At 46.4% G+C, this 18403-nt stretch overlaps 1 protein-coding gene across 4 annotated transcripts in view; it reads right to left on the reverse strand.

Annotated features, from left to right (window-relative positions):
• The window catches only part of LOC118096995 (uncharacterized), a 33814-nt gene that overhangs the window by 8226 nt on the left and 7185 nt on the right, over positions 1-18403 (reverse strand). For 3 of the 4 annotated variants that reach the window (XM_035139511.3, XM_035139508.3, XM_088657737.1), the window contains 3 exons: positions 4260-4327; positions 2961-3112; positions 739-967 (listed from right to left, as the gene is read on the reverse strand). In XM_035139511.3, the coding sequence (XP_034995402.2) occupies positions 739-967; positions 2961-3112; positions 4260-4327 (449 nt within the window). The remainder of the gene's footprint in view (positions 1-738; positions 968-2960; positions 3113-4259; positions 4328-18403) is intronic. The other variant, XM_035139509.3, reaches the window with a different exon arrangement.

Here is an 18403-nt window from a genome sequence, read left to right on the forward strand (position 1 = left end):
TGGTTTTAATTTGTGTAAGCCGCCTTGAGCCCCAGTCTGGGGGGGAAAGGAGGGATGTACCGGTAAATAAATATAATCATAATGACAACCATAATTTAGAATAGGGACGGGCCATAGTTCAGTGGCAGAGCATCTGTACTGTGTGCAGAAGGTCCTAGGTTCAATCCCTGGCTTCCTGCTTGAAACCACAGAGAGCTGCTGCTGGTCAGTGCAGACCAGTGGCGGAGCTTCATGCTCTGGCACCGGGGGCGGGGCTGGCGCCCATTCTGGGGGCGGGACGCGCCTCCCAGAGGGCCGGGGCACGCGTTCCAGGGCTGGGGCGCACCTCCTGGAGGGGCATGGCACGCGTTCTGGGGCCGTGGCGCGCCTCCTGGAGGGGCGTTGTACACGTTTTGGGGGCGGGGCAGCCGTCCGCGATGGCGCCCCTTGGAGCCCGCCGCTTAGGGCGGCCTGCCCCCACTGCCCCTATCTTCCTACGCCCCTGGTGCAGACAATACTGAGCCAGATGGACCAAAGGTCTGATTCAGTACAAGGCAGCTTCCTACGTTCTTGTGAATAAAAGCAAAATACGTCCAGGTGAGAGGGGAACTGTAGGACTGGACTCCAGGGTTGTAACTTCCCAACCAACCCCTGTAGCTATGCTTCAAAGGAACAGGTCCTCTTCTTTTAGGGATGCCACCATGCATTGACCTTCCAGCACAGAAAAGAAATGTCAGCAATGGCATTCTGGAAACTCACCCAGATTCTACACAGCTCCTGGCGCTCAGCACCCAGTTTTCTGCAATCAGGCTTCCTGCACAAATGGGCTCTCCGCCTTTCAGGACAGTGGCTGCCCAAGGCCATTTTCCCTTCTTTTGCAGATCTTTGCCACCCCAGTTGCTTTTGTGATCCTTCTGGGTGTCTGCGTTGTCACCCACACCATTAACGGACAGCAATGACGGTTTCAACAAACAGAATCCACTGTAATCTAAATTTGGGGGAGAGAACCGGTTTGTATCAAACTTCAGTTCCTTTGTATCAGTTCCTTTGGGTTCACAAACAACTGGTCTTCTTCATATTCTGCATATTCTGATCCTTTAAAAAAGCCAACAACTTGAATTCTAAATCTTGAAAATAAGTAGGCAAAAGTACATATGAAGATGCCTTAGGCCAGGCATCCCCAAACTTCGGCCCTCCAGATGTTTTGGACTACAATTCCCATCTTCCCTGACCACTAGTCCTGTTAGCTAGGGATCATGGGAGTTGTAGGCCAAAACATCTGGAGGGCCGCAGTTTGGGGATGCCTGCCTTAGGCTGAGTAAAGCCCATCAAGCCAGTATGGTGGTGGCCTCCAGATGTTGTTGGACTCCCAATTCCCATCAGGCCTGCCAACATGGGTCAATAGCAAGGGATGATGGGAGTCGTAGTCCAATAACATCTGGAGGGTGCCGTATTGGCTTCCCCCAATATGTAGACCAGGCACCCCCAAACTGCGGCCCTCCAGATGTTTTGGCCTACAACTCCCATGATCCCTAGCTAAGAGGATCAGTGGTCAGGGATGATGGGAATTGTAGTCCAAAACATCTGGAGGGCCAAAGTTTGGGGATGCCTGGTGTAGACACATGCAGAGGTGACTTGAATTCTTTTTGAGGAGCACACTCAAATATGAATCAATGTCATATGACGGCAAGTGATTGACAGGTGGCCCATGGACAATGGAGGAGTTCTGGGTGGAGGGGGGGCCTGATTTAGAGTGTCTTCAGGGTCTCAGCCAGAAAGAGGCCTCTTTCCCTGCCAAACCTACCTCCTAGATCCACTTTTCATTTATTTTATTAATTTATTTATTACATTTGTATACCAACCTATACTTGTAAGTCTCAGGGCAGCCCACAACACAAAGTTACAATATACAAAGCACAAAATATGTAACAAAAGTAATAAAAATTTAATAAAAATTAAAATAATCAAAGCATAGTAAAAACAATTAACAAGACTAATGTTTACACGCTGGAGGTGTCAGAAACGGAACCTCAGCACTGTATATATCTGGTAATCAGGGAAGAGGGAAAATCAGCTGTCCAGGGGGCTGAAGCCCCGTCCTGGTGACCCTGCAAACTCTCACCTTCCTTGCCTAATATAGTTCATGACACAGCCCTGAGGAGTAGAAGCTTGAGAGATGCATGTGTAGCTTTAAAAAAATGAAAGGGGTGATTCTGTACTGGTGTGGGGCTGCAGAACACAGACAGGCATGAAAGTTTTTAACAGAATAGCTCAGAGGATTGTGGGCAGAGGATCTGGCCCCTCCTAGAAATCTATCTACATCAGGCACCCCCAAACTTTGGCCCTCCAGATGTTTTGGACTACAATTCCCATCATCCCCAACCACTGGTCCTGTTAGCTAGGGATCATGGGAATTGTAGGCCAAAACATCTGGAGGGCCGAAGTTTGGGGGTGCCTGATCAACATTTCCAGCCTTTGGCAGACAACATAAGAGTCTGTTGCCTCCCTCCTTGGCAAATATATTGGCAGTGTTTGCACGCCGTGCTCGGACAATGTAGTACCTCGTAACTGAATTCCATAATTCCACAATTCTGGTGTCATGTACAGAAAAGAGATCTGTGTGTATCTGACAGATTAAATCTGCTAGTGGGTTGGAGCAGAATAAGCAATGCTTGTTAAATAAGTAGAGGAAATCACAGAAGGAAGGAAGGCTGGTTCTCTACAAGTCTGGCTCTCACTTCTCTGGTGAAGTGCAGCCTGAAGAGATTAAGGAGAATTTTATTATTTTTATGACTTTATATCCCACCTTTTCTCCAAAGAGCTCAAGGTGGCCTTCAACATTTAATGCTGCCTTGTTTTCTTTTCAGTGAACAGTAAAAACCACAAGAAGTCTTTCTTTGTTAGTTTGAGAGCGGGATAAAAATGATTTAAATCAAATGAATAAATAGTGTACCGTACTGTACTTTAGTGGCACAGCTCACCTTCAATATGTATGTTCTCTGCATCCACCAGGACTCCCGTTTCATTGTGAGTTTCACGCTTCATTTCCTGGGTCACGTTGGGGCTCAGTTTTGATGCTTGGGTGCCTCTGCGAAAACTTGGTGGCTCTGAGGTTCTGGATTTGGGGACAGGCCTGGAAAAATAAATCAGGAGATGACAGCCCCCCCCCAAGAGGTTTTCCTGCCCAATCCCTGATGGCCTGCCTTCGAAACTATGCACATTGTGGATAAAGTTGTGGCTTAGTGGTAGAGCTTCTACTCTGAATGCAGAAGGTTCCAGGTTCAAACTATGTCATGTCCTAAATCAGACCTTTATTGAGAATCATGAGGACTAGTGTCTCCCTTTTAGTGAAAAACAAAGCCATTTTTGCAAGCTGTTTCCCCATATGCACTTTCATTTGTCACTTACATGCTTCTTTTTCTGAAACACATTTACTTGGTTTGCAAGCTGGGTTGCAAAATTTTGAGACATGCAAATTTCAAAGGGTGATTGCATTTGTGTTCCCATCACGTTTCAGGAAGTCTGGATCCGGCAGATTCACCTTTAACCGTAAATGGAACCAAATTTCTCCCCCATCCTTCCTTTTCACTCAGTCATCCCCAGTCCCTTCTCTCTTTCCACTTGCACATCAGCAAACTGATACTGTTTTTTCCTTCCTTGGTTGGCAGCTTTAGAATCCAAGTCTGCTTATTTGACTGCTTATTTTATCAAGCTCCAGACAGACTCAGATTCAGCTGATGCACCAGTCAGCCTTGTCGTGATTAAATGCATATTGTATCTTTAAACGTGGATTTTACTAAGTTGGCAACCCTAATAAGCAGAAGCACTAGGGCCATCTTGTGTATTTGGCAGCCTAATAAGGTTCATGTTTGTTAGAGACATTTATGCTTGTGATATAATCACATATAGTAATTTTAAAACATTTATCAAACCTCTTTATTCTATACTGTCCTTTTAAAAGTTGTGATTTTAATCCACTTGGATTGAAAACTTAAGTTAGTCCTTAGTCCCTATTGAGACCAAGTCAGAGAGTGTCAAACTTGCAAATGCATTCCAAAATGTTTCCTCCTCTTGTGCCCTTCTAGGGAGGGCAGGTGTGTGAGAACTTCAATACATAACAGCAGGAGCTCTGGAGAGACCTACGGGTTCCTTTCATGGACACCCACCTAGCCAATATAGGAAGATCCTAAACTCTGCATTCATCAGATTTCAAGGGCAAATATAGACACATTTATTTTCTTTAGTTAACCGTGAACTGCAGGAGAAGCAGCTTAACCTACTTCAATTCCAGGGTGGACGACCTTCGATATTGCAGGTTTAACGCACCCTTAGCAAACGTGTTGTTGATCTGAAAGAAAGAGAGATGTGGGGATGAGAACCTCGTTTATTTTATGTACTAAAACAACACAAATCCAGTTCAAGTCCTTTCCAGGTACATGCAGTATTTTCCAAGTTTAAGTGTGATCAAAGAGAAATACTCTTTTCGGTTGACCATCTACTTAGTTCTCATAGTGAGGCTGGGGAAAAAGAAATCTCCACTAGTTATGTGTTTTGTGGGACGTTTTGTACAGAATCAATCCTAACTGGAGGCTTTTTTCCTTTTATCACCAGATATGATTGATTCTGTACAAAATGTCCCCAAAAAACGCATAACTTTTTTGTCTGAAGGTCAAGGCATATGGCATTCCATGGAGGGAAGCTGAGAAAACAGGCTGTTGGATCTTCAGTGCTGGTGATGGGCCCAGCATTCTCCACCACACCTTGAGAGCAGCAGGCTAATTTGAGGGAATGTAGAGCAGGGTGCGTATATCCATAGCTGCCAAGTTTTCCCTTTTCTCGCGAGGAAGCCTATTCAGCATAATGGAAAATCCCTGAAAAAAAGGGATAACTTGGCAGCTATGCGTATATCGCACACCGTTCTATCGTCCAACACTGAACTGCCACTCCTTAGCATCTACTACCACACCACTTGAGGCAACCTCCTCGCTCAGCCTATTGGAAGGGATGCAGGGGAAGCAGTCAGAAAATTTTAAAAAACCGTCTCCGACAGAAAGAGGGAGAAGGGTGTCAGGGGGAGACAGAAGGGGTCACAGAAAGAGAAAGAGTAAAAGGGGTGTCAGATGGAGCGGGACAGTTATATATAGAGAAAAGGGGGGGTGTCAGAGGGGGAGACAGGAGTCTCAGAAAGAGCAAGAGAGAAAAGGGGATCAGAAAGAATTATACGCAGAGAAAAAGGGGTGTTAGAGAGGCGTCTCAGAAAGGGCAAGAGAGAAAGGGGTTTCAGAAAGAAAGAAAGAGCATTATGTAGAGAGAGAGAGATGGGTGTCAGAGAGGGAGAGGGAGTCTCGGAAAAAGAGGGTTAGGAAAAAGGGGCGTCAAGAGACAGAGGAGTCTCAGAAAGAGCAAGTGTCAGAATGAGGGAGGGGAAGAGAGAAGGGGTGCCCAGCTTTCGTTTCTGAGCCCACCCATATGATGAGCCACTGCCACCATCATGGGCGCAGCCAGGATTTATGGGGGGGGCAGGACTCATGTTAGGGGGGCAGAACCGAGCTATGTGAGATGTGATTGGTTAAATATTTTTATTTATTTACTTGATGGAGGAGTGTGCAGCTGCCTCCTTGCCCCCCTGGCTAGACCCATGGCCAGCATGCAGCCCTTGACAGCTTACCACGCTGTCTTGAACTGGGGGTAGGAAATCAAAGTTCCCCACTGCTACTTCAAAAGGTGGGGCAGCCCTTCTGGGCTGCTACTGTCTGGTAACTCCTTCACAAGGTCCAGTCAGGCAGCCGCAACCCCAGAGTCATCTGCGACTGGACCTAATGGCCAGGGTACCTTTACCTTTTACCCTGTCTCTTGTTTTCAGGCAGAGCCTGGGATTGCGTGCTGAATGTTCTCCTGGAAGAAGAGGCCTGCCAGAGAGCAGGGGTTTTGAACCCTGGCAAACTCAGGTGACCGCCACCCCTTGGCACGCAAACCTCTACTCTCGCCTAACCTGTTCCAAACAGGGACCTTTGCACCCTCCCCAAGGCTGTTCCTGATTTAGGTGAGTGTGTGTCAGAAGAGTTTGCTACGCTAGGGGAGAAAGAGCAGCGAAGGAAGCAAACCTTCACAGAGACACCCTTGCGATGGGTTTTCATGTTGTGAAAGAGCAGCTGGAAATGCAGGCCGGGAGCCACCTTCTGAAATGGCCTGGCTTAACCCTTGTCTCCATGGCAGCCAGCTGGGAACATGACCACAAGCCAAGGAGGATGGGCGGCTCCTGTACTTCTGCTGGAGCAAGGAGACTTCTGAGGCTCGCATGCATCCCTTATCTGGTTCAGTTCCAATATGCAGAACTGGCTCTATTACAGGTGCCACATGATACCTGTTCCACATTTGTCAATCATTAAGTGTGGCGGCACCTGAACTTTGGAACTCCCTGCCTATTGATCCCAGGCAGATGGATCCTTCGCTGTACTCTTTTCGGTGCCTGTTTTGTTTAGGCAGGCCTACCCAGATACAGTGGTACCTCGGTTTAAGTACACAATTGGTTCCGGAATTCTGTACTTAACCTGAAGCGTACTTAACCTGAAGCGAACTTTCCCATTGAAAGTAATGGAAAGTGAATTAATCCGTTCCAGACGGTTCCGCGGAGTACTTAAACTGAAAGTACTCAAACCGAAGTGTACTTAAACCGAGGTATGACTGTATCTAGAATGCCAACATGTTCTTAGTCTATTGCTGGTTTTAGTTTTCTGAATGTTTTGGTTTTTTTATTAGTAATTTTATTTATTTATTTATTCTTTTTTTGCAAACTGTGTTGAGGTTTTTACAACCAATTTCATAAATCCTAGGAAATAAAGAACAATCTATTGACAGCGTTTGTGCCCCACCCATTAAGTTGAAAAGGTCTGACATGAATCAGTTCTAAGGCAGTCCCTGCCTGCAGGTTCACAATCTGAAAAAGGCAGGGCACGTGAGGAAAAAAGGAACAGGAGGGTGAAGGAGAAAAGCAAGCTCAAAATAAGTTCTTAAAGTTATAGCGAATGTCTGGAAGTTATCATTCTCTTGGTCTTGGAATCCTCTTCCACACAACCATCAAAGGTGGGGGAGCTCTACTATCCTCGGCATCTGGCAAGCTCATCAATGGACAGTGGTTAAGGTGGCAGAAACACCAGGATAATAAGGCATTACCCTTCTTGTCCCATACGTTAAAGGGAGGGGCAGTGACTGCAATGACTCTCTGTTGAGGAAAAGGGCACTCCACATATGCTCAGGGGCACTGCATCTTATCCTCTCTAGACCAGCAAACTTGGGGAGGCACCTTCTCTCACGTCAGCCCACCCTCACCATGTGGTGTAGTGGTTAGAGCAGAGGTGCAGAACCTTTGGCTTGCAACTCCCATCGGCCCCAGTGCCAGGAATGCCAGTGGTCAAGGGGATGGTGGGAGTTCTTGGGAAGTTCATTCCGAAAACAAACTAGTTAATGTTCTAGTAGTCCATCAGGTCCCACAAGGATACTAATTCCTGCTCACACCTGTCCCTTTACAAAGCAAGCTATTTATTTCCTTTTTAAAAAATCATAATGAGATAGTATCTTATCCTTCTTTGGGCTCTAAAGAAAGGAAAGGAAAGGAAATCACAGTGGAACTAAAGCACCTGCGCTTAGTCTTTATATAAGGTATTACATGTGTAAAGACGGCATTTCGTCGCCAGGAGCAGAATAATCCAAATTAATTATAAGCCTGCCAGCTTCTGAGGAAGGCTGCACCTCAGGCACGACCAACTGAGGGGTGGAGGGAAGCAGCCCCCTGCATGCACGGTTATGCAAGACTTTCCTGCATCTGCGGTAGAGGCATGGATATTTGGTTTCTGTGTCTTGTTCCAGCCCTCCTACTCCTTGAGAAGGTACTGGGAGCTTATCTGCCAATCCCTCTGGTTTCGTGGTGCTGTTGCTCAATGCCAGATCGGTTCATAATAAGGCCATGCTCATCCATGAAGCAGCTGGCCTGGCTTATAGAATCATAGAATTGCAGAGCTGGAAGGGATCCCAAGGGTCATCAAGTCCGACCCTCTGCAATGCAGGAATTGCAGCTCGAGAATCCCTGACAGGTGGCCATCCAACCTCTGTTTAAGAACCTTCAGTGAAGGAGTGTTCCACTGTCAAACAGCTCTTACCACCAGAAAGTTCTTCCAAATGTTTAGTTGGAATCTCCTTTCTTCTCACTTGAAGCCATTGGTTTGGGTTCTACCCTCTGGGGCAGCAGGAAACAAGCACACATAGGCCCTGGTGCAGAGTGCCACTCTAATATGGCCTTGTAATCCTAGTGTATGGTTGCCATATTTCAAAAAGTAAACACATTTATGCATAATATTTATAATAAAATATGTGCCCCACTGTGAATTCCCTAACACAGGGCACCCCGGAAGTTGTCGAGCCTTTAATAGACAAACCCCAAAGTTGTTGAGGTTTGCCAAAGAAATGCAATTTTTCAATTGACTTGCCTAAGATCCAGGACAAAGCGCTGCCTTTGGAAAAATTCCCCCTGGACGTCAATTCCAATTGAAGGGCAGCCCTATTGTGAACAGGTGTGTGTCAATCTGAGCTTTTTCTGTTCTTTGCTACTGTGGATCATGACATGCATTAAGGTTGGCATAACTTAATATGAGTAAAGATTCCCATTATGAACTTTTTTTGACCCTGGTACCAGCCTTATCTCATGCATACCCTGGAAGACATTGAGGAGACACCCTGAGCTCATAATACTTAATGTAAAGATCAGCATATGTAACCTGGTGACCAGCAAAATTTAATCTCCTGTAAAAGAATGGTTCCCACCTAGATAGTGCTAAAATAACTTTAAGACAGGAAACAAACAAGGACATCTACTTTAGTCATTGCTCACTATGGTTATATTCTTTCAACTTTCAGTTAAGCAAAATAAACAAAATGGGAAATAGGCAGCAAATTCAAGGAAGAGACAACAGAGCAATATAAATACTGGAATTAGAAGAATTGCTCATTTCAGAGTCCTCCTCCCTTCTCCATTAGAATGCAGTGAAGCAATTCTTCCCTTGACATTAGTGTGGCTCCTGTGGCAAAACTGTCACACTTTCTTTAGGCTTTTAGAGAACAGGGATTCTGTTACTCTTCAGAGCAAGGTGTTTATGAACTGTAGTATTTGCTGCCTGCTTAAATTGTAATTTGGCTATCCGAAGCAGCATTTATATATTCCATCACTTTCATTTCATGTAACAAAGCAATCTTTCTTTATTTCTTTTGCGTGAGAACTTTTTGTGGGCATAAGGCTAAGGGTAGACACATATTCATAATGAGGGCACGTCATATTTCTAAGCAAAAGATCCCAAACCTCTTGGTAGCATGTGTATAACTACATCTGAGGGACACACACGCATTCAGTCACATATGTATGTAACACTCGCATAAACCAAACATTCCCATTTGGCCTCTGCCTTCCACCTTCCGCTTTTGCTGTCTTATATACCTTGCCTCCCCGAGGTTTTATGGACCTGAAAATTGGGTTAGGCTGTTTTGCATAAGAGGGGATTCCCCTTCCTTCTTCCTAGGGAAGAGCTCACCTGTAGCCTAATCACAGGAAATGGAAATCTCAATCTAGAACAGTTCGTTGCAACATTGAAAGTGTGTGAATTCATGAAACAGAACAGGCACCGCAAGTAACTTTGCCTGAGGCGATGATGTCACAGGGGGAAGAGCAGAGCTCTAGTCTACAGAGCAGCAGCAATGACATCATCTGTCAGAACACACGTGGAATTGACAGACTCCCTTTGCTCTGGCAAGGGAACCCGGCAATAACCAGCCTTTCAAATTTGTTTCTGGAAGGTTAGCCTAGGCCCTCAGCCAGCCTTTGCCAAGATAGTGCTCTCCTGATGTTGTTGGCCCACATTTATCATCAGTCCTCATCTTGCTTTAATTTATTGTATGTAAGCTGCTCCAGGAGCCTTCTTGGTTGAAGAGCTGGGTACAAAGGCTCTTTTTAAACTAAATAATAAATAAATATAAATATGCAAACTTCCCAAAGCATAGCACAAGACTGCACACATGCCTGTTTTTCAAGAAGCATGTTTGCTACTCTAGTTTTGCAGACTGCAGATCTTTGCAGTGGAATAGAACAAATGTTTGCAACTCAGCCTCAGTGAAATTTTCACTATCCCACTGTCGGTTTCTGGTTTGGAGCAAAACATGAGTGGTGCTGCTTTGGAATCAGGGGCTACAAATGTTCCTGGGCCTGCTGTGTGAAGATTGTGAAATAAGATGAAAGCTGAGATCTGCAAGCATGTGCAGAGTGCCTTTTGCAAATTGCTCAAGCCACCAGGTCAGATCAGAGTCTATGACTACAAGGCTGGCTGGCTGCTGCCCCGTGTGGTCAGTTGTATCACTGCAGCTTCTTAGTGAAGAACTAAGGCTAGTGGTTGGCTCCACCCACAGAAGCTTGAAGGATTAAATGTGGGTTTCCTGTCATCAGTGAAGCTTTGCTTGGGTAACGTGGCCCAACGTGTTGTGTTTCTAGTTTTACTGGTTGGTCCAGACTCCCGGATCGTTCTCAGTCCTGCCTTTTGGTGTGCTCTGATTCTGATTGCTCTTTGGTGCTCAGTGCTGGTTCCCAGCTCCTGACTTGCTCCAAGCTGGTGCTCATGGCCTCCCCTTTGTACAGCCAATGGCCTCTCTAGGGTGGCCAAATAGAAAAGATCTGGTATCTACTGACTGAGATGCACCAATGGTCTGACTTGACATCAGGCAGATTCCCCCGCTTCTGTTTAAACCAGCCCATTGTTCAGAACCATGAGGACTGGAATCTTAGCTTATATTTATGCAAAACGGTGTAGCTCAATAGAGCAGAGCTCCTGCTTTGCATGCAGAAGGTCCCAGCTTTGATCCCCAGTGGCATCTGGGAGAAACTTCCTCTCTGAAACCCTGGAGAACCCTTGCTGCCAGTCAGTGTAGACAATACTAAGCTAGATGGACCCAAGGGTTTGAGTATAAGGGGGCGCCCAGCAGTTGTGTTCGGGAATTTGTTGAACCATTCCCAGTATAAGCAGAAAACCAAAGGAGTTTGTCCACATTGCCTGCAAAGGCACTATCATGAGTGCTAAAACCTTCAGTTTCAAAAAGGTTCAGTGCTTTTCTTCTAGAAACAAAAAAGGTTCCGGCACTGCATACACTTGGGTACCCCCAGGGAAAAAAGCACTGGATCTGTTGCTAAGGCTGAGTCAGAGAAAGAGCAAATATATTTTAAAAGAAAATATAATTACATGTTGTTCTGCTAACAGTCTTGTCATCGCTTCCTTGGAAACCGAAAATGCTGGATTGGGTAACAAGGGTCAGAGTGACCAATTTGCAATGATGAAGAGGCCACCATTAAAATGATGTTGTTAGATCCCTGTGATCTGTGCCATGCCGAGGTTGGCTAACCTTTAATTTGAAAGGTTGAGGAGTGGCACCTGACAACCCTTGTCGGCTCATCAATGAAAATAGGGTTGTTCTTGTGCCCTTAATACAGCTGCCTCCAGAGTTAATAACAACGTGACTAAATCAATTTGTGCTTTTGATTGCAGGCAAGGGGCATAGGAAGAGCCTGCTGGGTCAGGTCAATTGCATATCTAGTCCAACATTCATTCATTCATTGAATCTATATTCTGCCCTATACCCAGAGGTCTCAGGGCGGCTCACAGAACATCCTGTTCTCACAATGGCCAACCAGATGCCTCTTCTGGGAAACCCACAAGCAGGAAACCCACAAGCAGGAGCACAAGAGCCCTCTCTCCTCCTGTGGCTTCCAGCAACTGGTATTCAGAAGCAATGCTTCCTGCAGCTGTAGAGGAGGCAGAGCATAGCCATCACGACTAGTAGCCATCAATAGAGCTCTCCTCCAGGAATTTGACTAATGCTCCTTTGAAGTCAACCAAGTTGGTGGCCATCGCTACCTCCTGTGGGAGGGAGTTCCGCAGTCTAATTCTGTGCTGCATGAAGGAATTTATTTTATCTGTCCCAAATTTCCTAACATTCAGCTTCATTGGATTTCCACAAGTTCTAGAGTTAGGCGAGAGGGAGGAAACATTCTCTCTGTCCACTTCCTGCATGCCTTGCATCTTATCATAGCTGCCAAGTTTTCCCTTTTCTCACGAGGAAGCCTATTCAGCATAAGGGAAAATCCCTTAAAATAAGGGATAACTTGGCAGCTATGCATCTTATAAACTTCTATCATGACACTTTTTACTCACCTTTCCCCTAAACTAAAAAGTCCAAATTGCTGCAACCTTTCCTCATCATGAGGGAGTCATTCTCACCCCCTGATCATTTTGGTTGCCCTTTTCTGAACCATTTTTCATGTCATCAATATCCTTTTTTTGAGGTGAGGATGAACCCAGGGCACTGACTTACACCAAGTCAGATCACCAACCTCTTTTGCTCAGCAATGTTTGCACTGCCTGGCAGTGGCTCTCAAGAGTTGGGGGCTGGAAGCTTTCCCCAGTCCTATCTAAAGATGCTGGGGATTAAAACTAGGCCCTTCTGTATGCGATGCAGCTGCCCAAGCGACAGCAGGAAGAAGCAGAACATTGCAGCCTGTTGTAAAAGGATGTTGTGCACCCACAGCCAATCATTCTCCAAATGATTCTATCAATGCCCTGCATCCGCTCCATCCCTTAGGAAGGTGCATTACATCAAGAGATAAAATTCCTTGGTGGTCACCAAGCTGCTAATAAGCAAAAGTCTTCAAGGATGAGATTGCTATCTTGCCTTGTTGTTCTGCTGGTATGTCAGCTGAAACAGGAGTGTGGTTAGCAATGTATCAGAGATGCAGTCATAGGACCTGGCCAAGGAGAAAAGCAGGAGCCTCTCTTGGCAACAAGGAAAGCTCTCGTTTTAATTTAATTTTCTGTTTGTGCAGGAGGAAAAGGAGGGTGCTCACCACCTCTGCTCTGCCCTGTCACATGGGGCAATGCAAACGAGTGCTGTGATGTCACTGCATTTTTCCCAATCCACTTCCAACAGCTGTTAGGGGCATAAGAAGAGCCGGCTGGATCAGGCCAATGGCCCTTCTAGTTCTGCATCCTGTTCTCATGGCGGTCAACCAGATGTATCAATGTGAAACCCGTAAGCAGGGCCTGAATGCAACTGCATGTGATTAACCAGCAATTATTATTGAGAGGCATCTTCTGCCTCCCACAAAGGATCTAGAACAGGCATCCCGAAACTTGGCTCTCCAGCTGTTTTGGGAATACAATTCCCATCATCCCTGACCGCTGGTCCTGTTAGCTAGGGGTGATGGGAGTTGTAGTCCCAAAACAGCTGGAGGGCCAAGTTTGGGGGTGCCTGATCTAGAACATAAGAGGACCCATGCCCACCAACATTTCTCCAATGAAAATAGGGACATCCCCTTCCATAATAACAATTATAATTATTATTTTATTTATACCCCACCCATCTGACTGGATTGCCCCAGACACTCTGGGCAGCTTCCAACATATATAAAAACGTAATAAAACATTAAACAACTTCAGATGTCTTCTAAAGGTTGTATAGTTACTTATCTTCTTGGCTCAGGGATCGCATAACTCCATGCCCCCCAACATTTCTGCAATGAATTGACCAAAGACGTGATGATAAGATGGGCAAGAGATTTTGGGTATAATATTGAATATGATGCGTGGTTGAAATTATGGAATGAAACATTGAAATTACCGCATGTACCGCCCTGAAAGAAAATGTTAAGAAAATGATGTATAGATGGTACCTAACACCAGTTAAATTAGCAAAAATGTATAGAATGAGTAGCAAAAAGTGCTGGAGATGTCAAGATAAAGATAGTGAATTTTATCATATGTGGTAGACATGAATTGAAAAAGATGTTTAGATATACCTTTCCCAAAAAACCTGAAGCTTTTTTATTGGGTATAATGGGAGGGGAAATAGCTAAAGAAGATCAGAGACTGTTTATGTATGCCACAACCGCGGCGAGAAATTTATTGGCCCAAAAATGGAAAGTACAGGACTTACCGACAATTGAGGAGTGGAGGACGAAGATGTTGGACTATGCAGAGTTAGCTAAGTTGACCTGCGGGATCCGATACCAGGGGGAAGCAAGGTTCCAAAAGGAATGGAGTAAATTCATTGAATATATGGAGAAGAGCTGTAGAAGTTTAAAGACACTTGCAGGACTAAAATAAATCCTACAAACTGATTCTGAATAAGTAGGTACAGTGGTACCTCGGTTTACTAACACCTCGGTTTCCGAATTTTCGGTTTATGAACACTCCTAACCCGGAAGTTAGTAAACCAAGGTGCCCAAGGCCTACTGAGCGTCCGATGCCTTCGGGGAGGCCGGGCCTTCGCTCCGATGGCTCCTGGAGGCCCGGAGCGAAGGCCCGGCCTCCCCGAAGGCATCAGAGCGAAGGCCAAACCTCCCCAAAGACACCGGGGCGTCCGATACCTTCGGGGAGGCCGGGGAGCGCTTCCGCGACTGGGTTGCAGACACGGAAGCGCTCCCCGGCCTCCGTGAAGGCATCGGAGCCGGGACTTCGTTCCGATGCCTCCCAGAGGCCGGGGAGCGCTTCCGCGACTGGGTTGCAGCCACGGAAGCACTCCCCGGCCTCCCCGAAGGCATCGGAGCGAAGCCCCAGCCTCCGCGAAGGCATCGGAGCCGGGACTTCGCTCCAATGCCTTCGCGGAGGCCGGGGAGCGCTTCCGCGACTGGGTTGCAGCCACTGAAGCGCTCCCTGGCCTCTGCAAAGGCATCGGAGCCGGGACTTCGCTCCGATGCCTTCGCGGAGGCCGGGGAGCGCTTCCGCGACTGGGCTGCAGCCACGGAAGCGCTCCGTTAATTTGCTGCTTTAGGGTTTTTTTCATTGTCTAGAACGGATTAATCCACTTTCCATTACTTTCAATGGAAAAGTTTGCTTCGGTTTATGAACGCTTCAGTTTATGAACAGGCTTCCGGAACCAATTGTGTTCATAAACCGAGGTACCACTGTAAAAGAAACTGCGGGATAAGAGTGAGAAACAAAGCCGAAGGAAGGGAGGGAGGGGGGGGCCTTAGCTTGGCGGAGCGATCTATATTAAGATAGAGGAATATAATATGCAAGGTTTAGCGCTGGAGATGCTGTGTTATGTTTGTATTTTTGTGTGTGTGTGTTTGTGTTTTTATGTGAAAAAATAATAAAAATCTTTTGAAAAAAAAAAAAAAAGAAAATAGGGAAAAGCAGGACATTCTGGGATCAAATCAGAAACTGGGACGGCTTCTATAAATCCAGGACTGTCCCTGGAAAATAGGGATAGTTGGAGGGTCTGGGAACCTGAGTGCTGGATCAAGGCCAAAGACCCATCTGGCCTAGCATCCTGTTCTCACAGTGGCCGACCATGCCTCTGCTGGGAAACCCATGAGGAGGACCTGAGCACAATAGCTCTTTCCCCTTCCTGTGGTTTCCAGCAAGTGGTACTTCGAAGCATTTCTGCCTCTGACTATAGCAGAGCATAGCATGGTGCCTAGCAGCCATTAATAGCCCTCTCCTCCATGAATGGTAATGGGAGGCAATGACACTAGTGACTCAATGACATCGCACCAGGTGTTTCACAAAATAGCTGGGGTGGGGAGCAGGGATGGGAGGAAAAATGACTGGGCTGTTGCTTTTATGGGTGGCCATGCACTGGCTATGAAACATGTCATACTGCTGTGAGCCACAAGGCTCTTCAGGCATCAAAACTTGCATAAATGATGTAAAGCGTACAAAACAGGAAATGGCCTTAGTCAGACAGACTACTGGCCCGTCTAGCTCAGTGTTGTCTTCTCTGACTGGCAGCATCTCTCCAGGAGTTCAAGGAGGGGTCTCTCCCAGTTGAAAATGGAGATGGCAGGGACATCTTTTGGAGGCAGTAAAGTGATGTAACATGATTTCACACAGCTGCTCAAGGGTTGACGGACAAGGAAGGAGTCCCTGAGGTCACGGCGATGGCTCAATGAAGATATTGACCCTGTGCACGTCAGCTTTTGAAAAGGCAAATTCCATGCTAGGGATCATTAGTAAAGGAACGGAAAATAAAATTGCCGCTCTCACAGTGCTGTTATACTAAACTTTGGTGCAACCATGTTTGGAATATTGCATATAGTCAGTGCTTTTTTCAGCTAGAGCACAGTTCCGGTGCCTCTCAGGTGGGTGCCATTGCGGGCCAGCACTTCCCCCCCTTCACCTGCTTCTTGCCTTTGTGTACTTCTGAGAAGCCCCAAATGAACATTTCAAGTCAAAACGGAAGCTGGCCAGCGTGTGCGAGTCTATACTTTTTAAAAGATCTCTAACTCCACCTAGCTCCTAGCCGCGATTGGTCAGGTCAAGCTACAGGGCAGGGCGAATTCGCATTTCCTCTTCCTCAATCTGTCTCCCATGTAGCGGCAGCAGGCTTTCAGCTTTCCAGCCAGGCCTCTACCGTTGCACACATGTGCATTTGCACGAGGGCTCTTCTAAGCTGCCCATGTCATCTGCCTCAATCTAAGAGAACAAGGGAGGCAGGGGCACATTTATTTGACCTGCACCCCAACCAGGGGTGATCCCCAAACCTGCTAGGGAGATCGCTAGCCGTAGTTTTTAGCACCACTGGCGGTGAACGCAGCTGTTGTCAAATCGGCATTTGTTCAGGGCTGCTCCGAATCACCAGGCGACTTACATCATCATCATCATCATCATCATCATCATCATCATTATGTATTGGAGTTTTCCCTCAGGTCCTCGTCGGTTGTTTTAGGCGGGAACTTTAGGAGGGAACTTTGAGTTAGGCTTGTTACATTGTTTGAGCCAGCAGGTTATAAAAGCAGGCTGGCTGAGCAGTTGAGTTACAGTAGTTCTGTTCCAGCTTCCAAATAAAGAGCTGCCTTGGAGAAATAGCTGTGTCGCCTGCTATGTCAACCCACTATTCAACTATTATTATTATTATTATTATTATTATTATTATTATTATTATTATTATTACCCTGCCCATCTTGCTGGGTTGCCCCAGCCACTCTGGGCAGCTTCCGGCACATATAAAAACATAATCAAACATCAAATATTAAAAACTTCTCAATACAGGGCTCCCTTCGGATGTCTTCTAAAAGGAGTACAGGAAGCTGACCTGGAAGGGCCATTGGTCTGATCCAGAAAGGTCTTCTTACGCTCTTATGATCAGCCCTGCTAGCTTGTGCTCATCCTAGATCAGGCATAGGCAAACTTGGCCCTCCAGATGTTTTGGCCTACAACTCCCATGATCCCTAGCTAACAGGACCAGTGGTCGGGGATGATGGGAGTTGCAGTCCCAAAACATCTGGAGGGCCGAGTTTGCCTATGCCTGTCCTAGATACATCCTTTTGTCCCACAGGGGCAGCAGGTGCCCACCCTGCTTGCTTTGCCAACTGACCCACTTGGTTCTCATGTCTTGATTTAGAACCTTCGGAGCATCTCTGTTGGCTTGGTTATGGGTTCAAATTCCGATGAGATCTGTTGACCCAAATTAAGGGCTTAGTTATCCGACTAACATGGCATGCGGATGCTCTTGGAATGTATACGGGAAATCCTAGATAGGCAGAGAAGCTTGGGAAATGAGCAGAAGCTGGTAATGGAATTGAACTGTTGATGTAATCCATCTGCATATCAACTCAATCTACAGATCGAGCCAAGTCAGGGAGAAGCCAGAGTTCAGTCATGCAGCCAGCCCCTCATTCAATCCCTGGTATCAGCTAAAAGCAGGGGGTGCCATCCCAGTGTCTATGGGTGTCATGGCGCCTGTGAAGGCATTTAGTGGTGCCCCCGGGTAGGTACCCCATACTCTGAGCTTTCTGTAAAAAGTAAGTCACTAGCCCTCCTAGAAAGATAGTTATGGGGCAAAATGTACAGGTACCTTTTAAGTTATTCCTCCCAAACAAGAGTGGTGCGGCTACCTCGTATATTTTTCTTGGTACTGAGAAATGTTCTCTGTTGTTATTAGAAAGCAGCAGCATCACAACAGTGTGTGTGGGGTGTGTGTGTGTGTGATCTCCATAACCAAGACGAGCAGGACATAGCTACTTCCTATGGTCAGCGTTAGGTCATTGGAGTGGTTATCTCTCTAACACCATGCTCACCTTGGCAGCCATTTTGTGTTATGCCATGCCCACTCCCTGGCAGCCATTTTGTGACGTGCATCCCCAGCACACTCTCAACATTTGAAATGTGCTCACTAGTCCAAAAATGGTTGGAGAGACCCCTGGTTAAAATATATCAGTTTCAAAGCGGGTGATGAAGAAATACTGCCTGTGGCCCTGTGGGACCGGTGTCAGTCTCAGGGTGGGAAATCCTGAACCAGGTGGATGAACAAGCAGACTTGTGAGGCTGCTCTGCATGCTGTCATTGTAAGTGTAAACAGGGGGCACGTTTGCCAGCGCAAATGGGTCAAGCTGATTCAA

The sequence above is a fragment of the Zootoca vivipara genome, chromosome 14 (genome assembly GCF_965207765.1).
Source record: "Zootoca vivipara chromosome 14, rZooViv2.hap1.1, whole genome shotgun sequence".
In the NCBI taxonomy this organism is placed as follows: domain Eukaryota; kingdom Metazoa; phylum Chordata; class Lepidosauria; order Squamata; family Lacertidae; genus Zootoca; species Zootoca vivipara.